General features: G+C 39.4%; 1 protein-coding gene across 3 annotated transcripts in view; it reads right to left on the bottom strand.

Moving 5' to 3' along the window:
• Positions 1 to 23,152, bottom strand: part of LOC131256921 (transcription factor MYB3R-1-like) — a 76,881-nt gene that overhangs the window by 29,403 nt on the left and 24,326 nt on the right. For all 3 annotated transcript variants that reach the window (XM_058258040.1, XM_058258034.1, XM_058258027.1), the window contains exons 5-8: positions 22,972 to 23,066; positions 22,723 to 22,826; positions 9,565 to 9,693; positions 6,410 to 8,219 (exon numbers count right to left, since the gene is read on the bottom strand). In XM_058258040.1, the coding sequence (XP_058114023.1) occupies positions 6,410 to 8,219; positions 9,565 to 9,693; positions 22,723 to 22,826; positions 22,972 to 23,066 (2,138 nt within the window). The remainder of the gene's footprint in view (positions 1 to 6,409; positions 8,220 to 9,564; positions 9,694 to 22,722; positions 22,827 to 22,971; positions 23,067 to 23,152) is intronic.

Genomic DNA, 23,152 nt, shown 5'->3' with positions numbered 1-23,152 from the left:
TATAACCAAACTTAGCATAAACACAAGCCGGGCTTAAGTAAACATTCACGTTCATCTTAGTCTAAACCCAACTCCACTGATGGACGAATCTAACCGAATTACGGACAAACAACCCTGAATCATGAAATCCACCATTCACCATGGTTACAACGTCTCATAGGGCGATCCATCATTTAAAAGCACAGATCAAGTTGTTTAGTTTCACATCCAACTCCCTGATCATGCCTAGACATTCCTTAGGATCTCAAAGGTTGTTGATAATTAAATAATAGTCAATCCAATCATTGGAGTGTTGGAACGCTCAACAAATCATGATTTAGTAATTAGAGGTTCATGAGTTGTAACTCACCTTAATGTAACTGCAAGTAACCCTAACATGAGGGTATGCAACTAAATGATGCACAATGAGTAACCCACATCTTACATATATAGGTATGATAAATGACACATTTCAAACGCTCTAACATTATATATAAAATTTAAAACTTAAGACGTATACAATTGTACAAATAACACCCAAATAATACATATTAACCTTCGTTCTTTCTCACTGATATTCATATAAATTAAATATATTAACAATCTAAGATAACGTAAATTATATATAACAAATTTCATCCTTACTTGTTAATTAATGTAATTTTTATTAAGATAAAACAATGATAGTTATAAATTTTATATTAATATTAGTATACGATTAGTATGCATTATAAGAGCCTCACACACGACCCCTCGGACCATTTTAACCACTCAATCAATTTCAGACTGATCCGACCAACAAATCAGCTGGAAATCCATAAACGAGACCCGAAGTGAGTCGTAGGGCCCACCTAGGCTTTGGATCTGACCGATCTTCGGTCAGAGGCCTTTAGTGGGACCTTTAAAGGGAATGGACGGAGTGGATTTCCCACAAACATCACCATGGGCCCCACATTGGCATGCATGTACACCGGTACCGAAGCACCCGCAGTGCACTGGACGACCTAGCATGGTCAACACGGGTCTGACCCGCATTTTCCACAAAAGGAGAGAACCTCTCTCTCTTCTCTTTCGCCAACAAACGGACAAATGTCCATTTCTTTGGTAGGTGGCCCACCTACACTAGCTGTGATGATGATCCAAACCGTCCATCTGGTTTGGACGGTCCCTCTGACCAAATCTCATCTAACCTTGCACCCTGGAACTCGTGTGTATGCACACACTTCTCGGTGCAACCCGATCCTACAAACACATTATTTCCAAAAGAGGAAACCTGTCTCCGCGTGACAGGTTGGCGATCCACGTGAAGGGCATCTGGCTTGATCTGGATCGTCCAAGCAGACGATATCTCAGCCGTCCATTTGCTTGGGGCGTTCCAAACGAAACAGTGACCAGTTTCAGTTTTCGCCCACCGTATTTGAAGACGGTTTCGAGCAAGCTAAATCCCCACCATCTGGTTTTCATCCAACGGCTCTGAGAGCTAGGTTTTGGCCATAAGGAGTGAAAATGACTCTCTCCCAGCTCCTACGAAAACCCAAAGAGAAACCGACCGTTGCTTTCTCCATCCGAACCCACCACCTAAAACGGCACCAAGCTCCTTTCCTCCCATCCTCCAAGCTCCCCTGGGCCTACCTACACCATCCACAACAGTCAGATCTGAAGGTGATGCAAAGGGTGTGAATCTGCCATTGTTGCCACTTCATCTTCCTTGGCAAAGAACCGACTCAGCTGCGATCTTTTGCCAACAAATTTTGGCTATAGCTGGGACGAAAGGAATGGAAGAGGGAGGAAGGAATAGAAGAAGAAATAGATAGAGAGTTTGAGAGGGTGTGTTGGGTGTGTGTTGCACCGAACTCGGCCCAACCGAGTCACTGAGGTGACCGGCTGAGTTACTGGGTCAACCAGCCGAGTTGAGCTTAGTGTGGGTCACCTCCAGTCCTTGCTAGAGTCCCAGCAAAAGAAAAGGGAAGAAAAAGAAAAAAAAAAAAAAAAACAGGGAGAAAGAAAGATGGAGGAGAAGAGAACGAGAAGAAGGAGAGAGTGGAGTTAGGTGAGGGGGAGCTGACTCGCTGTCGAGTCAGCTGGCTCGAGTTAGAGACCTAGTGGGCGTTCCAGCATGAGAGAAAGGAAGTAGGGAAGCAGGAAAGAGAGAAAGGAAGAAGAGAGAGAAGAAGAGAAGCCAAGAGTGAGTGGAAATCGAGTTGACTCAACTGGAACTGAGTCGACTCGGTTCAAACTCGGTCGAGCTGCATGTGGAGTTGGGTCAACTCAGATGTGTCAAGTCGAGCTACAAAGTCGACAGATGTAAGCCAATTTTCTCTCCCAAAGTCAATCACTTGATTTATTATAATTAGCGTTACTATAGCTATTGTGATTATTAAGCATGTTTAGCCATTAGCGGGTTAGGTGAGCTCGTATTAGTTATTATAAACAAATTTCAACCATTAGACGATAGGTGTTAATATTTATGTACCATTCCCAGATGTTATCCTCGTTAATGGATCACACTATCCAATACCATCATAACAAATGTTTTTGCTACATTAGCTAAAATGGATTATAACACTAAGGTTAATAAATACTTTATAATTACTAAATTAACACTAATTTCACACCAACTAGGGTTCAAACCCTAAAACCTGGCCTAGACCTAACATCTAGGATAAAATCCTAGACCCAAGTAATCTAAACCTTAAGACAGCACCCTAAACATAGATAGTGGTGTTACGTTCGGGCTAATTATAGAATTTCATGATTCATGGTAGGTCATGGTAACTATTATCGTGGCTAGGTTCGTTATTGATAGTTATAACTAATAGCATTGGAAAGTATTTATCATTTCCTTTATGAAATTAGTGTAATACTTAACTTTTAGTAGTAACCCTTATTATATTATCATTGGTAAATATTCTGTTGCTATTACTTGTATTGTTTAATAGAATGTTAGTCATTATAAGAAGATTAGATAATGTTGGTATATCTAGAGATGAACTTATGAACCACCATTATTAATATTGATGGATTAATACTCCCATCATGAATATTATTTGACCCGTTGCACAGTATTAATGGTAATAATAACATTAAAAATAATTTAGGATCCAAATCCTAGAATCTAAGATTAGAACTAAACCCTAGGATAAGGCCCTAATTCTATAGTAAAACCCTAAAAGTAATCCAAACCCTAGGTCATATAAATCTTGACCATAGACACTTGGTAGAACATTGATCTCATGTACAACTTCACAATCCATGGTAGGACTCAACTCTGAGGATACACGCGCTTCCTAGCAACGTCAATTAGCGATTTAAGTATAAGGTGATGATTCTTCCCCTTGAGCTTTCCATCTTCCCATTAGCTTAAGTTATACTTTGTATTTTAATTTATAATTGATATCTCCCTTTATAATCACATGTGTTAGCTGGTGGAAATTGAATTGCTATATTACATGCTTAATGTTCATCCTGTATATTTGTTCATACTTGTGGATTGCGTATAGAACTTAGACTGGTACATTAGCGGGAAACCCCCATTTATAAATGTACACTCATACTTGGGATGTAACTCGATTGATGGTGATTGCAATGGACCTTCGATCTAGTGGTTATTGAGCAGTGGTCTAGATGGATCATTGATGTGGGCCTACCATCCGAGGTTGTTGTGTCTAAGTAGTTTTCAAGGATGGTCTTTTATCGCATGGTTTTGATACACACCCTACGTGGCTTATTTTGATAATTGCCCTATGTGGCTTGTTTTGATATTGGTCCTACGTGGCTTTGTTTGGTATTTTTCCTATATGGGTTCAATGTTTTATCTAGTGCAACCATGCGATGGTAAGCCCATATACTGTAATATGATTGGCCACTAGTCGTTGGTTTTCCATTACACATCCTAAGATAGTAGTCTCATGAGCCGGGAATGGTGGTATGGGACCTATGCCCGAGCCGTCGGCCTACACTGGTGACAAGCCCCCGTAGTGACCTTGAGCTTATTTGAATTGGCTGGTTGTAATTGGACTAATAATGGTTTGGCTAATCATGCATACATGACACAGACCAGCATCTACTGCTATCGTACGTGATGTACGTATTTGTCCGACTGGATGATTTTCCCAGGTCGATGATTGCATGGGTGACGAGCCCACTGTCCGCACGGATGAGCATTCCCGGGGCGATGATTGCATATTTCACGCATCCATGCATCTAATAAGACCTGCATCGTGTATTGTTTTGTACGCTTTGCTTTATAACTATGCTTACCTAATGCGGCGGTGTGTAATCTTGAGGAGAATTCACACTGAGTTGGCCACTCATCTATCAAATAAATATAACCATACAGGTAGCACAGGTGGCTTAAGTGATTTTCAGGTTCGGGCTGATGAGGAGCTAGGTTCAAGTGTCAGGGTTGCATGACTGTATCTACCTTGAGAAGCTGAGGGGTCTTACGGCTCAAATTTACTTGCATTCTACTATTTCTCATGTATTGGATCATGTAATTCTTGTATTTGTTAATTTTGGAGACATTGGTTTGTATAAGTCATTATGGGCAACCTCTTGTATATTCTAAATGAAATTTGAAATTTTCCCTTTTTTGTTTACTTGTCCATTCTACGCTCATCTACTTACTCTGATGAAAGAATATATATATATATATATACACACACACATACATATATATATACTCGAATTTGACCATCCTTTAAGGTTAACGCTCGGGTTTTTGGGAAACGAGTCATATACTCGGGTCCTGAAAAGTCGGGGCGTTACAGTTACTATAGTTTTTAAGATTAAAACTGTAGATTGAAGTGATTGGAACTAATAGAAGCTTCAAGGGCCTTTTTTTTAATTGAAAAAGTCATATTTATGCCTTTTTTCTGATTTCTAGTTCTAATGATTGATTGTGATGTGTAAACATTAGAGAATACCAGGAACACCAGAATTTTCACTAATGCATTACAAGAGCTTATGTTCCCTTAAATGAAAGTCAATCTCGATGACTACACAAGGAACACCAAGATTTTCACTAATGCAAAGAGACAAGGAAAACATAGCTTATGCTAAGACATTGAATTGCTCGTGCATATCTCAATTGTTTTCCTAACAACAATAAAATCCCTTGTCACGAGAGAAAACAAAATACAAAGAAATGGTAGGAGAACACGATGCATAACAAAATTGCGCCTGTAGTTCCATGTTATCCAAATGATCTGTCATATCGTTTGCTTACCTATGCACATGGAAAATTTTAACAATGTCAAGAGCCAACACTAGAACAAGATCCTCGTTAAAGATGGAAGAGAAGCCATGTTAGTGAACTCTTGTGACTTCATTGAATCTCGTTCACATTAATAATCACGAGGGAAGAGGAGAATTGGCATACTTTTCCATTTTAAAAAAGTTTAGAACAACTACACAAATCAAGCTTGTCAATAGCTCATTACATATATGAGGGCATTCATTTGTATGACTCTAGCTCGGTGAATTCCAGTGGATGATGTTTGCAATGTGAAGGCATGAAGTTACTACAGAGTTAGAGATGCTATAAATTTTTTTCTGAGGAATTACATGATACTCATACCTAAGGCTTTCCACACTATACCCAGTTTTCAATTCTGACAAGTGGGCCCGTGGTTCAGTGACCCAGACCATTGGCCTGCAGTGTCAAATAAACTCTGGCTAAGTGGATTCCAGTGGTTGAGGGTTGAAAGAGGAAGGTGTAACAGTTACTGGCTACCATAATGTTGTAGATGCTATATTTATTTATTTTTTCCTGAGGAATTATATGATACCAAACCAGGGCTTTCCACAATGTATGTAGATCTCAATTCTAACAGTTGAGGCTCATGGTCCAGTAATCCAGACTGTTGGCCTGCTGTGTCCCACGATGGACCATGTCCCAAAAATCAACCAGATTGGAAGATCCAATCATGGTGAATTTTTCAGTTTATTAAGTTTTCTGTATTTCTCTTCTTAGCCATCTATTTGTAGGCCACAAATCAAGAGGCTAAGATTGTCCAATCAAGGAGAACAGCCGCTTAGATCACCATCAAACCATGGGCCCCAATTGTCATTCACAACCGATGCATACTGTGCATAGCCTTGGGTCTTTGATCCTATAATTTCTTTATTTTTCCAATGTATGATTAACCTCCTACAGAAAATTAGTTCAATGATACAAAGTAAAGCATCAAACACTAGTTCCAAGAAGCTTAAAAGAATATCCAAAAAAATTGGAGTTGGAGACTTCCCATAATACAAAATAATAAGATATGAAATTCAAGGCTTTTAATGCAGCAGAACAGCCTGCTTTTGTGAATATGACTGCAGTGTGATTTATGAAACAGAGTTTTAAACCACTCTTCCTTTGTGTTGAAATTGTCAGCTAAACCTCACAGTACCACATGCTAAAAATAAAAGGAAAGAAACTCACTGTTTGGGCTGTAATATCCTCATCAGTCTTAGTTGCATCACCTTGCTCTTTCCTGTCCTCGCAATCTAGAACCACAGTTTCATCTTTTTTGTCTTTAGAAGCATGATCAAGATTTTCCTTGTCAATGGGGGAAGCCAGGGATTTCCTTTTCAGGTGAGATGCAGAAAGGAAAGACCCCTCAGTAGTAGACAAACAAGCCCCAGGCTCATCAAATATAACATCTGGGCAAGGATAATAACTTCTATTTGGACTGGAAGATGCACAAAATAACCCATGATTCATTTCCCTTCCCGGTTTCTTGTCACTCTTCCTTTCTTGCACAGGCGACAATAGTTCCCGCGGCCGTTTCTTTAAAATGGAAGGAGTACACTGGAAGCTCTTGGCAGCACTCTTCAGAATAGCATCAGGACTGTCATTGTGAGAAGGTGAATCCCATAAGCCACCATATGGAGGAGAACTGGACAGCATCAATTGTCGAATCCCTAGGGGACTATATGCCTCTCCGCCAGATGATACGAGATCACAGCTGACAAATGGAATCTCCAAGCTTGGAAAACGAGGAGGATCATAAAATAGAGATTCTGAACCGAAGTGTTCATTAGGAACTGTTGTACTACCATCCATGCCGATAAGGCATCCAGTGTGATCTATCATTACGGGACCAAACATTTCCATGGTTCTTGTGTTTGGAGCCTCCGTTTTCTGATCTGCCTCCACATGCATGCAACGCTTATCCCTATCACCAACATTGACCAACTCAAAAGAGCTGTTCGAACAGAAAAAACCATCAGGACATGTAACAAGCCCCAACCCTTGTGTTTTATTCAAATCATCAGTAACCTCAGCATGGGGCCCCGGATAATTTTGATAGCATGGGGCCTCAGATATATCAGACGAAGTTGGAGGATAATACAGATTTGAACATGAAGCTAAATTCCTGGCCACTTCAGAGTCTTGAATATCAGATTGACAAATTAATGAACATAAAGCTGAACTCATGGCTGTTTCAGAGAATGATGAACCTGCATAGCCATCCAAGTCAATGATATTTGCACCTTCCATAGGATTTCCCAAAGAGAAGCTTCCATGAATCGCTGCATCTAAAAGCTTGTTACTACCACAATCATCTTCACATGGCAATACTTCATCCACTGGTTCCTCAGGACCAACAACTATATTCCCCATAGGAGCATGAGATTCTACAGAGCCCTGTACAAGAATAGATTTTGTTCCATGGTTTTCTACAACACATGAAGTATAATGCATCGATGCTTCCAGTAACCTTGATGAGTCCTGCATTACCTCCACCAATTCATGTGAGCACAGTTGACGAGCATTGCTGTCAGAGTTTCTAGCCGTATGTAACAAACTCTGCTCAGACGTGTTTACTGGCATGCCCACACTAGAAGGTATTTCTGGTACCGTGAATGTGCCTTCTTCTGGAGTATAACATTGTTTGGAACACAAAGAATGAGAACTTTTTACTGTTTTTTTAATAGCTTCTTCTCTCATTTTAAACTCTTCCTGCACCTGTACAGGAATAGCAGGAGCTACTTCACAATGAGATTGAGAGAAACCAACAGAACCAGAACCTTGACTGCATTCTGATGATTCTTCAATTTCTGCCCCATCTTTGAAACTACATTCTCCATTGTTATGTTGTTTCCTCTCAGAAGAAGATGGCATGCATTGGCTTGAGTTTTCCACATGAGGCAGTCCTTGGAACTGTGCAAGTAAACCTGATGCCATGTATGAATCCAACTTCTTTTTCACAGAGCTGTTCCAATGATTCTTTATTGAATTGTCTGTCCTGTTGGCCACGTAGCAAAATAACATTTCAAAGGTAATGTAAAAGACAAATGTTCAAATGTGTCAAGCACACAAGGAAATATACAATGTCTGGCCATCAAATTTCTGTTTGACTCACTGTTTGACTCAATAAACTGTACATGTGAGGCCCACCTACTGCTAACCCAAATCATCCATAAGGTGGGTCTCATGGTGGATAAGAGATGCCAACAAAATCTACCCCATCAGATTATTGTGGTCATCTGTTATACTCCCCATTAAATAAGAACCATTAGTTGTAATTGTGCATTTTCATTTGATGATTAGGAACACCTGACAGGGAAGATATTACGGCATGAACCATCCCTGACAGGCAGACCATATCATTAATTTAAATAACAAAAAGGTGGGCCATCCCACCGACACCATTGTTGGATAAAACAAATAAAATGCAATTTTTCTCAATCAGGCATCATATAATACCTCTAACACAGATGAATTTCAATTCAGAAAGTGAAAGTAAAAGGTATAAGCACCAGTACCAAAAGTAAATTGGAATATGATTGTTCTTACAAGGCTAAAAGGTGACACCCAAATCGGATTGTTTAACTTGCAAAGCATTAAAGCAAGTATATGCAAAGAAGAAAAGTGTATATGCATTTCTTCCTACCATTTTAAAGAAGAGGCACGTTTGAGTTGTATAAGTACCATTGTAAGATTATAGTGGTACCTGGCAGATGTGGGTCCCACATTGTGTATTAAAGCCATCCAACCCGCCCATCAGATGCGTCACCTCATATTACCCCCATCTGCCAAAAATCAGACTGATCCAAAACTCAAGTGAGCCACAACACATGGAACAATGTGATAGGGGATGCTCCCACAGGATTTTTGAAACAACATGATTTTCAGCCTGACCCATCATCCAGACCACATGAAGGGTCTGAATCACCTGGATTTCATATAAACAATACTGTGGGCCCTCCATGCAAATCAAGGGTGGCCCACCTGATGCACTAATCAGCTTGATTTACAGCGCTGGGGGTAAAATACATTGACGCATATGATGGAAGGGTAGGATTTTCAGCCTGACCCCTCATCCAGACCACATGAAGGGTCTGAAACACCTGGATTTCATATATACAACACTGGGGGTGGATGTTCCCTCCTGACTTGTTTCTTTTGGTGGGGCCCATCTGATGCACTAATCAGCCTGATTTACGGAGCCAGGGGTAACATATGATGGAAGGGTTGGATTTTATGCATGCATCACATGGGCCCCACATCTTCCCAATACCACTTAAAGAAACTATTTTGAACTATAATTGCTCTCTTTCAGATACTAAATGAGAGGCTTCAATGCTTACCTTCCAGGCAAGAATTTTGTTAACTCTGCCCACTTGTTCCCATATATCTGATGAGCTTGAATCAACGCCAATTCCTCTTCTTGAGTCCATGCCTCCTTGTTTATGGCAGGATTAAGGTGATTATGCCACCTGAAAACCCATGTCTTTTCACATAAATAGCACTCTCACTATCACAAAGATCAATAAAACCAGAAAGTACTCCACAAACTTTCCTTAAAAAAATAAGACAGAACCAGAAACCAAAAACAAAAGATAGGACCGTTCATTACATCCCAATTTACATCGAGATGCAACCTGGTCATTCACTGCCAAAGGGACTGTTGGCCATCGCAGGTCACAAGGTGTTTGGTATTTCAAAATTATAATATATGAAAAATAGAAGCCACTTGAAGTATGTAAAGGATGATTGTATTCTAATAGAACATTGCAAGAAAATTGATGTTTGCCTTCCGAAAAGACTACGTATGTGTAATAAATTTAAAACAAAACATGAATGCTTCCATTGCTTTACGAACTTTGAAGCAACAAGAATGCTTTTAATGCGTTTCCAGAAGTAGTTGAATAAATACAAATTTGCCAGTAACCTTCACAAACACTAGGTGTTTGACCAGAACCTCCATGTTCAGAAAAAACTATAGGACGGGCCCAGCAGAAATTTGATTGAAGAAAATGGAAATTTTAGTAGAAAATGACTCGATAGAAATTGAAAAATCAACATATGCAAAGCTATTATGCAGAAGGGGTCTCTAGATATACAATAGCCTAAAGCTTAGTAAAGGGTCATGGCTTACAATTCCTAATTGACAAAATGGGCATGTTTTAGACATTATTCATAGATAAAATAAAGTGACAATATCCAACTATGTTCTCTAGAGGTTAAATAAAGTGACAATATCCAGAAATGTTGCCTGGAGGTTAAGTATAAAACTTATAGCTGGATTCCATCGAAACACTCCATAAAACAAAAAGCATTCAACTTAAGTTCAAGGATATAGTAATGAACTTTGCAAGGTGAATCTGAACCTATGTGACTGGATTCCATCAAAAGACTAATCTTAGCCTTCAACCCACAATATGGGGTTAGCTTTTCAAATGGCCAATTGGAAAATTTCACCAACACCTGCCCAACAAACATCAACCTTTAACTTTTTCCAAGGCACCTTTACCCAAACATGGCAGAAGCCCACATTGACACCAAGCCAAAATGTAACCATCTTTTACCCTTTTGTTCTACCCAAGACTTTACTTTCTCTGATAATTGGGAATGGCGACCGGATGATATAAACTCTACCAATAGGGAACAAACCTAAGGGAAAGTCCACCATAAGACAACATAAAAGAAAAATGCACCAGCTTAAATTCATGTATAGAATAATGAACAATACTTGAATTTTTTAAATTATTTTTATTTTTATTTTAAATATTTTGGTTAACAGAACCAAGCCTAGTTTTAGAAACAAAACCAGCAACCGGTATAGAGATGGTCTAAGCATATGAGCTAGTTCAAAAGCAACAGTCAATTCTGTTGGGTGGAGATGATGGGCAATGATATTGTTTTTAGCAATATTAACCAAGTATTAATGGGTCAATCCAGCATTTTAAGAACAATACTTAATGGGGACATCACGCGCACACGCACGCCCCTACGTACGTACACAAGGAGGAGGGCCCCACCATCGATCTCGATCAATGACGACATCCAGGGAGGGCCTCCTAGTTAGAAGACTGCGTTTTAGTTCCTTGGATTGGACCCGATCGTCATATGAATCCCACCATGGGTTCTCATGATCGTGGCCCACTATTCCAAATGATCTAGTACTTTGAATTTTGGTTATTATTGTAATTAGGAACGTCATGAACGGTTTAGATTACTTTGATTAATTGTTATTTATGGTTACTTCATCTCTAAGTAATAGGTTGTACACATGGTGCGAGTTTTGCGGTATAGGATTTTATTATAAATAGGCACCCCTTGTAGTCTTTTTTCTCATTGAAGATTGAATAAAATTTCTGCGTTTTCCTGCTCCTCTCTGAGTTATGAAAGCCTAATTAGGTGCGAAACCCTCCCTTCTTCGAAGGGCTAACTACCGTGGTGCGAAGCCACACCCATCCCGATTCGTCCCCATCTTCTACCATCCATATTCTACTTCTCCTACAGTCCTTCCACCTGCAAATCCATCATTATTTTGCAATCATGCCTTCTCTACTGTAGATTTCTGGAATCTGGCCCTGCAGGAGGGTTGAAACTTTGGCGGAGCACCATGCACGGACCATACATTGGATCGGGCCGAAACTTGGGGGGTTGTAACCCAGCCCTGGCCGACCAACCCCAAGGAGAGGGTTTTTGGGTTTGTGGGCCCCACGCATGTGCGAACAGCCCTTAACGCATGTGCATCAGGCGTGGCCTCCTGTCCACATGCACGGGCGGGCTTCAGGTTCACTCTTTCTTCTCTTTCACTCCTATCTTAATTCATTTCCCTAATCCTAACCCTAGATTGTCCTAAATCCTTAATTTTTATACTTTTTTCTTCAACTCTAGGGTTCCCCAAATTGAAACCTATGAATCTCTTGGATTTGGGAAATATTTTTGTGCATGTGTGGATGAATTTACTCTCCTTTGAGTATTGTTTGATCTATAATTTTAATTGATCCAGCCTTAGCATGTGTAGGACTGGACCCGCATAGATTCCCCTTGTTGAGTGTTTGACCTTATGTGGGATGTGGAATTTTGTGTGATTGTTTCTGAACTAGTATGATCTAAAGCCTGGAATCTTGCATAGCATGTTTTAATTTTCATGTCTTGCATCAATACTACTTGGTATTTGTTAGTAAGAGAATTGAGCCTGGTTTTTGAAACAAAACGAGCAACTGGTACAAAGATGATCCAACCAGTGTTTGAATTGTCGACGAGAAATCGATAATATCGGCGATATTATCGATGTCACTGAACCAGCGATACCGAAACCCCAAGTTTTCGTTTCTCTTCCAAATATCGATGAAATATCGGCGATATTTTCAATTTTATCGAAAAAATAGCTATCGTTCTCCTTATTATTGAAAAAAATTGAAAAAAATACAAAAAATATATACAAAAAAGATCTCTTACCTTTTTTTCTCCCGATCTACCCGCGGAAGTGGATTTCGACTAGATTTAGTGGGCAAATCGCTGTTGATAGCTCTGAATTATCCGAGATAAGAAAAACCTTTTAAAAAACCCTTTTGTTTTCTTCAAAGAAAGAGATTTGAAAGAGAAGTTGATTTCACCGAGATTTACGAAGATTTCGGTTCGGATTTGAAAAAGAAAAAGATAAATTTCTGGAAAGATTTTTTACGGAAGATGAGATTGATTGCGATTTTCCGAAGAAGAGGAGAGAATTTCGTAAAAAAATGAAATCTCTCTCACGTCCTGGAGGGGATTAGCTACTGACGGGTTGAGTATACTCACAGGTTGAGTCGCGAGACTAGCTACTGAAGTGACGTCGCAAGTTCCGTGGGCCCCACCATGATGTATGTTTTGCATCCACACCTTCCATCCATTTGGAGAGATCATTTTAAGGCAATATCCAAAGAACGAGTTAAATCCAAAGCTCCAGTGGACCCCAGCATAGAAAACAGTGGGACAGTGACACCCACCGTTAAAAACTTCTAAAGGCCACAAAAGTTTTAGATCAAGCTGATATTTGTTTTTTCCCTTATTTAATGTCATTTTTAACTTTTGAACAGGTTGGATTTCAAATAAACATTATGATGGGCCTTAGGATAGTTTCAACGGTGGGAATCACTCTCCCCACTGTTTTCTTTGGTGGGGTCCACAACAGATTTTTATTTGATTCATTCTTTGGTTCATACCCTAAAATGATATCTAAAAATGGATGGACGGTGTGGATATAACATAGACATCATAGTGGGGCCACATAACTTGGTGACGTCACTTCAGTAGCTGACTGGCTACTCAACTTGTTAGTATTCGTCTAATCTACATCCTCTCACACCCGCGGTATAGCTGCTGTATATGTAAGCAAGTTCTGTGGGTCTGATCACAAGGTATTTGTTATATCAAAACCGTCCATCAATTTAGCGAGCTCTCTTAAGGCTTGAGACGAAAAATAAAACAGATCTAACTATCAAGTGGACCACACTGCAAAAAGCAGTGAGAGATTGAATGTCTACCATTGAAACCCTTTTTGGGGTCACAGAAGTTTTAGATCAATATGAAATTTGTTTTTATTCTTCATTCAAGTCTTTGTGACCTTATGAACAGATTGGATGGAAAATAAACGTTATGGTGGGCCCTACGAATTTTTTAACGGTGAAAATCATTATCTCCGCTACTATTTGTGGTGTGGTCCAAATGATCTTTGGACATGATTCATTTTTTGGATAATGCTCTAAAAATAGATGAACGATGTAGATATAATAAATACATCACTGTGGGGCCCATGTAACTTTGATCTCCTTTGAACTGTTTGTACAACTCAGAGCTCGAGCAGCATCAGTGCACGTCTTCACACTACACGAACCTGCAGCAGCTATATAGCTGGTGTGTGGTACACCAGCCAATCTGCTTCCAGTTTTAAGGGAATGGAATGCGCTTCCAATTTAATGTTGGGATTTAATAGCTGTTGTTCCCTTTGATGTGGTCCACTTGAGATTTGGAACTACCTCATTTTTTGGACCATGTACTAAAATGATATGCTGAAATGGATTAATGGAGTTGATTTCTCGCATATATCATGGTGGGCCCACGAAACGCTCTCCATTAGCCACCTCATTATTCACATTATCATAAAACACATGGGATATGGTGGGTACCACAAAGTCCTTACACCACCTGGAGGACTTGATTTGGTTAGTGACGTTGCCACTGTCAAGATGGCTAGTGGTTGGTGCTATGTGGGCCTAATCATGATGTATTTATTTGATCCATGCTGTCCATCTATTTTTCAGATCATTTTAGATCTTGATCCAAAACATCAGGCATATATAACTCTCAGGTGGACCACACCACAAGAAATAGTAGCAATTGAATGTCCACCATTAAAAACCTCCCAGGGTTCAATGCAATGTTTATTTGACATCCAACTTGTTAATTAGGTTATACAAACTAGTTTGATACAAAATTTGTGGCCCTTGAGAAGTTTTTAATGGTGTGCATTCAATCAACACTGTCCTGTGATGTGGTTCACTTGAGATTTGGATCCATCTATTTTTTGGGCTTATACCATAAAATGATCTGGAAAATTGAATGGATGCGTCAATATGTCAAACAAGTGCCATATCCAAGCCACCAATCACCAAGTACACCAATATATAGATTCCATGTCCCAAAAAAGGTATACTTTTTTAGTTCATTAACTTTTACATGTCCTAATTATTATATCTTAACTGCATTTGTATTATATGAACTCATTTTGATTACAATTGGAGCGATTTCTTATGGTAGCTTATGCTTTTTGGGTCTCAATAAATGAAAACTTATTATTTAATGTATTTTTTTTGTAATTATTTTATTCCTAAATATGCAAATATGTGTATTTAGGCATGCCCTGAAGTTTTACTGAAAAATTCCATCATTTTCCCCATTATTCGTCATTTTTTTTTCACATTTCCGGTTATCGGCGATATTATCGACGATAACGATAATATATCTTTATCACTAGTCAGCGAAACTTGTAGCGATACCGACAACTCGAACACTGGATCCAACCATATGAGCCCGTTCAAGAGGAGTTAGTGAGTTTTGCTGGATGGAGAATGGAGATGCCGGCAAATGATACTTTTTCTAGCAATTTAACCAGGGTATCAATAGGTGTTTGATTAGAACCTCCACGTTCAGCATGTTGAGTCTTCAAGCGTAGGCCAATCTAAAGTTTAGGCCCAAGATAAGACTTTCTAATAAAATAAGGTGGTGACGTGAGAGAGTATTCACATTTTTAATTTCCCCATTCTCTTCACGTTTTTCTTCTTATCTTTTCATTCATTCTTCTAAAGGTTTTAATCTTTCATCTATCACCATGTCAAGCATGCATCAAGATCATTAGTCCATCAAGCCCGCCTGAGCTAGGCCCAGACAATGATGGTAAACAATGTATAGTAATTTGTGTATTGATTATTTCTATGTGTGGGTATGTGTGTAGTTAAAGGCGCTAAATGCACCCTAGGCACAACTTCCACTGAAATGCCCAAAACGCTTAAGCACACCTAGGCAAATGCTTTTAATTTTATTTATATATGGATACAAATTGATTTCCTTTTATTAATTTTAACTCTAAACTTAATTTTAACACAATGAAATAAAACTTAAATGTATAATTATTATGTATTTTAGATGGTCATATTTAAACAAAATAAATAAATAAACAAATAACCAAAAAAAAAAACTTAGATCTACTCAAACATTCTAATAAATCCACAAAATCTTAGAAACAACTCTCAAACTTAAAACCATAATTTCATAAAATTACTAATTCCAAAGTGTTTAGCCATGTGGAATCTAAAGGGAAAAGAAACCAGATTCCATTGACAATAGGGGTTGCTTGGATAAGATGGATTGCACAAAGTAATTGTTCACGGCTTGGATTCTATAGTGCAAGATATGAGGTGACCGTTGTCTATTGAAACTAGAATTTCCACATGCTATCCAAACATGTTGTGCAGAATGCCTTGCATTTTGCCTTTTATCTGCTACAGGTGCAGTTCGGTCAACTGAACCACACTGTGATGTTCCCGATCGACCGAAGATTGTTTCAGTTGACCAAGAGCCTCTGTTGAAAGCTCGGTGGACCGAAGGTGCGATCGATGGTTTGCATGTTTTTGCGTGAGTAAAGGGTATTTAAGCCTAAGTAAATGAGTGTTCTCTCTAAGGTGCGAGGGTTTTCGAGAGGTGAGAGGGTTTCTGACGCTTATAAGGGTTTTTCTCGAGGGGCTAGGGTTTTCCTAGGGTTGTGCATCGCAAGGGGAGATTAGGAGATCATGTAATCGAAGAAGGTGAGTGGTATACTCTAAGATTTTGGTTATAGTTGAGATCTTTGTCGCTTTGTGCCGTGGTTTTTTCCCGCACGGGTTTTCCACGTTAAATATTGTGTTTGTGTGATTGCTTTATTGGTTATTTTGCTTTATTCGATTGTTCTATCTTCAGTGTACGTGCTTCCACAAAGTGCGCAAATTGATGGTGGTATTTAGATCTGAATTTCTAATTCCTTGGGTTGATCTGGGTTTGTTGGGGGGTCTAAATCCCAACAAAACAGGACCCCTAGAAATGGACTCCTTTTTTTCAACAATGTTGATGAAAATAATCCTTAGGTCCATGCCTTGGATTCCCAATATCCAAACATGCTTAGCTCAAAACTAATTTTTAATAGTACAATAGTTATGTCAAGCCATTGATGGTACTAAGATGGTTGGATAATCAATTTTATAAGGAACACTGACTTAATTAGGGAACCAAAACACCAGAAATGAGAAGCTTGTACTCAAATCAACAATAAGTAGGATGAGCACACTCCCCTGATCTAATGGAAACATGGTGGCTAACAATCATGGCCTCGATCAAGGGTGCATAAGGGGCCCCCACCTCCTTCTTCATCTTCTATATTCCTCTTTCTTTTCTTCTTTTCTTCTTCTTCTCTCTCATTTCTTTCTCCTCGGTGACAAGGGAGAAATATATTGGGAAGAGAGGGGGTGGTGAGGTCGTCCATCCCATGGGATGGAGACAACTTACCATGCCACACCCTAGGCCCCACTAGGTGTAGATGACTATCATCTCCCACTCAACTGCATGGTGAGGAATGACCTAAAAAGGGGGGGCCACTCAGAAGTCAAAATCGATGATGTAGAACATAAAAGAGGAGCAAACAATTGGGAGTGTGGGACCTACTAGGATACCAATGTCTCTATACACCGGTTGCAAGTGCATGGGGGTGCAAATTGGTTAGGCCAACCTAACCGATCATTGGAACCAACCCCACAATAAGTGGGTCTAGGTCTAAGTTTTGGACCCATGGAGCAGGTTTAGGTCCAAAGTTTGACCCAAATTTGTAAATGGGTCAGGTCTAGGTCCTCTCAAATTCAACTCAACTCGACCCGACCCGTCCCGACCCAACCCGACTTGGACCCAGTTTCTTAATGTGTCCGAATCGGGCCTCCTAAAATGGACCTTCTCTAGACCCAAACCTATCCCTAACCTAGGAAAAGTAATTAATTAATAAGTATAGGGAAGTCCAAACATTTGGTTAATTAATTAATACTACCCAGGGCAAGGTGTGTCGTAACGGCCACCACCGTTACGATTACAATATGGGTTGTAATGGCTGTTATGGTCTCTTTTTTTGGGGAAAAAAAAAAAAAAAAACCTTGCATCGGCTCCATAATGGCTGATACGAGTCATTTTTCCATAACAGCCGCTACTACCCCATAAAACATAACGGTTAACACATGAACCGTTACATAATGGCCATAATGGCACACCATGACCTAGGGCCAATGTTCACCATATCAATATCAGTGTATGTATTGCATCCTTATGATACGAAATCAGAGGAGCAAACAATTGGGAGTGTGGGACCTACTAGGATACCAATGTCTCTATACACCGGTTGTAAGCAGTGTTCGAAATATCGATACTATCGGCCGATATATCGGCCGATATTATCGTTATCGCACCCATGCGAGACGATACACCCCCGATAACCCCTGGAAGATACCAAAAAATCCCAATTTCAAATGTCGGCCGATATATCGTCGATATCGCATGATATTTTGATGATATCGCGCGATTTCCTCGAAAAAATTGAAAAAAAAAATCAAAACTATAATTATCCGAAAAAATCAAAAAAAAAAATAAGAAACTGGATTTCGGTACCTGTACAAGAGATCGTCATCATCGAAAGCTTCTATTTGGTGGGCCATTCCAATCGAAGCTTCTTTCGTAGGTTAGTGCAAGCAAAATCTTCGATTTGGGAGAGAAATCCGTCAAAATCCAAAGAAATCCGGGTATTTGGGCGACATCGGGGGAAATCCTCATCAAAATCCGAAGAATCCGAAGATTTGGGAGATTTGGGGGTCGGAATCCGAAGATTTGGGAGATTTTGGGGCCGGAACCCTCTCTGCTTAGAAAAAAAAGGGCGTCCGGCCCTGGTTTTTGAATTGGGTGATGTCCGCATGAAATCGGATTGCGTACTGAGTTACTCAGTGCACTCTTATCGTACTGAGTAAACTCAGTTGGGCCCACCTTGAATGTATGTGGTCTATCCACGCTGTCCATACGTTTTTCTGGATCATTTTAGGGGTTGAGCCCAAAACCGAAGTATATCAAAAGCTCAAGTAGAACATACCAAAGGAAACAGTGGAAATATTGATTTCCACCGTTGAAACATTTCTAAGGCCCCCAGTGATGTTTATTTGTCATCCAAACCGTTCATAAGATCACATAGACATGGATGAATGGAAAAAACAAAAATCATCTTGATCTAAAACTTCTGTGGGCCCCCAAGAACTTTTCAACGGTAGACTTCAATTCACATCATTTCAAGTGGTGTGGTCCACTTAAACTTTGGATATAATTAAATTTTGGTTGAAAGCCCTAAATTTATATAACAAGGCGGATGTACGGAGTTGATACAATGCAAAAATGACAGTGGGCCCCACAGAATTTACTCAGTACGCTTAGCGTACAGAGTTGCTCAGTACGCAATCTGCTTCCGTACCGCACACCACCACGGGTGTGTTGACGTCGTCACCCAATTTTGTGGGTCCCATCATGAGGTATGCGTTATATCCAAACCGTTCGTCCATTTGGTGAGCTCGTCGTAAGACTTGAGCCACAAAATAAGACAGTTCCAAAGATCAAGTGGACCACACTGAAAAAAGCAGTGGAAGATTAAAGGTCTACCATTGAAACCCTTTTGGGGTCACAAAATTTTTGATCGATATGATATTTGTTTTTCCTCATTATCCAGATTTGTGTGACCTAATGAATGAATTGGATGAAAAATAAACGTTATGGTGGGCGTTATGGTGGGCCCTACAAATGTTTTAACGGTGAGAATCAGTCCCCACAATTATTTGTGGTGTGGTCCACTTGAGCTTTGGATATTACTCATTTGATCTAAAATGATCTCTCCATATGCATGAACAATATAGATATAATAAATACATTACTGTGGGGCCCATTTCACTTTGAATCGTTCAGACAACCTGAGCAGGAGGAGCGCCTTCGACGGACGCACATTTCCTGTACTTTCGCATTAAGTTCCTGCGCTGGGAACTCAGGTGGGACCCATTGTGATGTTTGTGAGAAATCTTATCCGTTCATCCGTTTTGTGAGTTTATTTTAGGACACGATGCCAAAAATGAACCGTTTCCAATGCTCAAGTGGGCCGAAAACATGATAATTGAATGTCCACAATTGAAATATTCATGGGCTATAAAAGTTTTGAATCATGCTAATATTTGTGATTTCATTTCATCCCTGTTGGAATGAAGTTATTAATGGTATGGATGGCACGTAAACATCACTGTTGAACTCAGGTAGGTTTCAACGGTAGGAACTTCCCTAACCACATTTTCCGTTAGCACGGCCCACTCAAGCTTGGTTCATTTTTGGCATATTGTTTTGAAATGAACTCACAAAACTGATGGAAGGGGAGGATTTCTCACGAACATCACAGTGGGCCCCATCTGGGTTCCCAGCGCAGGAACTCCATGCGAAAGGCTTTCGCAGGAGATCCACGTGCGTGGGGTGGGAACGACGTAGTGAGTAAACTTTGTGGGGCCACTATAATTCATGTATTTTATCCGCTCCATCCATCCATTTTACCATATAATTTTATGATTTTAGCCCAAAAAGTGAAGCATATCCAAAGTTCAAGTGGCCCACTAATGGTCAATCACCATTGTTTCCTATGATATGGTCTACCTAATTATTGGATCTACTTAATTTTTTGCAAAATCTCCTAAAATGATATAGAAAAATAGATAGACGGGGTGGATACTGGATATAGTTGTCTTAGTTCAATCGGACAGCGCAGAGCTTAGGACCCTCTACAAAGGAAACCTATTATGTGCCATTCTTTTTTGAGATTTTATGATTTAAAAGTGTGTATGGAGGTCTTTTTTAACAATCCCCAAAGTTTCATTAAAAAATTCAACCATTTTCCCGATGTTTCCCCATATTTCCCAAAAAGTGCGATAAACTATGCGATACAAACGATATATCCCGTGCGATAACCGATACATATCTGTATCCCAAGGGTGCGATACATTGTGCGATACCGATATTTCGAACACTGGTTGTAAGTGCATGGGGGTGCAAATTGGTTAGGCCAACCTAACCGATCATTGGAACCAACCCCACAATAAGTGGGTCTAGGTCTAAATTTTGGACCCATGGAGCAGGTTTAGGTCCAAAGTTTGACCCAAATTTGTAAATGGGTCAGGTCTAGGTCCTCTTAAATTCAACTCAACTTGAACCGACCCGTCCCGACCCAACCCGACTTGGACCCAGTTTCTTAATGTGTTCGAATCAGGCCTCCTAAAATGGACCTTCTCTAGACCCAAACCTATCCCTAACCTAGGAAAAGTAATTAATTAATAAGTATAGGGAAGTCCAAACATTTGGTTAATTAATTAATACTACCCAGGGCAAGGTGTGTCGTAACAGCCACCACCGTTATGATTACAATATGGGTTGTAATGGCTGTTATGGTCTCTTTTTTTGGGAAAAAAAAAAAAAAAAACCTTGCATCGGCTCCATAATGGCTGATACGAGTCATTTTTCCATAACAGCCGTTACTACCCCATAAAACATAACGGTTAACACATGAACCGTTACATAATGGCCATAATGGCACACCATGACCTAGGGCCAATGTTCACCATATCAATATCAGTGTATGTATTGCATCCTTATGATACGAAATCAGGGAAATATCACATGTATCGGGGAACATATGTTGTCTAAGGGAAACACTAGGGAAACATTAGGGAAATGATGGAATTTTTCAATGAAACTTCAGGAGCTGTTAAGAGAAACAGGATTACACACTTAGAACTCAAAACATCATATAAAAAAAAGGTACGCATAATAAGTTTCCGTTATATAAAGGCCTACTAAACTATGCTTTGTCTAACAGAAGTGATGCAATCATATCCTAAAAGAGTTCATATCATTTAAATATCCTACAACTTCAGATTAAACCATACAACTATGGGTCTCAATTTAGATGTATGATGAACAACAAATTATGCTTGTTTAATTATTAGACTACTAGATTGGTGGACATTTATTGGATGGTTAAAAATGAAAATATTCGACATTGTTATTTCATCAAACAAGTAATAAAAAATTAAGCCATCGAATTATTATCCTCCTCACACATGGAATTGATGTCCAACTATCCATACCATCCAAATTGTTAAGGCCATCGTGGATGAAGCATATGTCTAAAATCACACCAATCAAGTAATCCTAAGCCCTAATCAACCAATTAATGCCGAAGGCTCTAAAAGGGCAAGGGAAAGGCCCAAAGGACGTAGGTGGAGATAGAAAATACTTGATGACATGCGGTTTACTTGAGGATATGGTCCTTGATAGAGTGGAATGATGAGCCAAGATTCATGTAGCCAACCCCAATTAGTTGGGATAAGGGTTTGATAATGATGATGATGATGATATGCAAGTGTGTGTGTGTGTGTGTGTGTGTGTGTGTGGTGTTTCACTTTCACACACAAATACACTGTTTTTGCATTTATTGAAAACTACTAGATGCATTCTAAAACTCAAGTCAATGAGGTCAACAAAAAGGTTAAACTTTATTCAACAATGGGTGAACTGACAACATCAGCCATACCACAAAGCTAACCAATTAATTATGCCTAGAAAACACAGTAAGTATCAAAATCGGGATTTTTCATTTTTCTGACCTATCCCCATTTTTTTACTTCAAAAAAATAACAATTGTCCTCATTTGTTTGATTGATACAAGCACCATCATGACACACCCATTCACATTGGTTTTTGGGCCAGCCCATATGGCACTAATACCAATATTTTGAACCTTAGTAAGAACAAATATGTGAACTTAGAAATTGCGAGCTACATCCCCATAATTAATTGAAACATAGTAACATGCTAAGCCTAAAGTGGTTCTCTAGTTATACCTTTCACGACATTGCTTTCCAATGCGTCCAGGTAATGCATTCGCAATGGTCGACCACTTCTTCGCCCCATATTTATTGACCAATTCAATGATTATGTCATCTTCCTGTTTAAAAAATTTTCAAATCAGACTTAAGAGTGACCTATGCATCACATGCAAACTTTGAAGAGTTACAACCAACAAATAAGTTGAGAAACGTAAGATAGAGGAGAGGTCTAAAATGGTATTGATTATATCTAGCACATCTTGCCTCTTTCGACCATGGTCCTTTCACAAGTTCCGGGTTTAAGACCTTCTGCCACCTGTGCAAGCATTGAACATCACTCCTATCCGTAAAACACTCGGCTACAAGAGGCAACAATGCATGTAAGATAATGAGCATCAAAATCAATTTTGAAAGTAGATAGAAATTGTTCAAAAATTAGAAATGA

Source organism: Magnolia sinica, chromosome 1 (genome assembly GCF_029962835.1).
Source record: "Magnolia sinica isolate HGM2019 chromosome 1, MsV1, whole genome shotgun sequence".
NCBI classification, from domain to species: domain Eukaryota; kingdom Viridiplantae; phylum Streptophyta; class Magnoliopsida; order Magnoliales; family Magnoliaceae; genus Magnolia; species Magnolia sinica.
The sequence above is the reverse complement of the archived record's forward strand: the minus strand, read 5'-3'. Positions and strand labels throughout refer to the sequence as shown.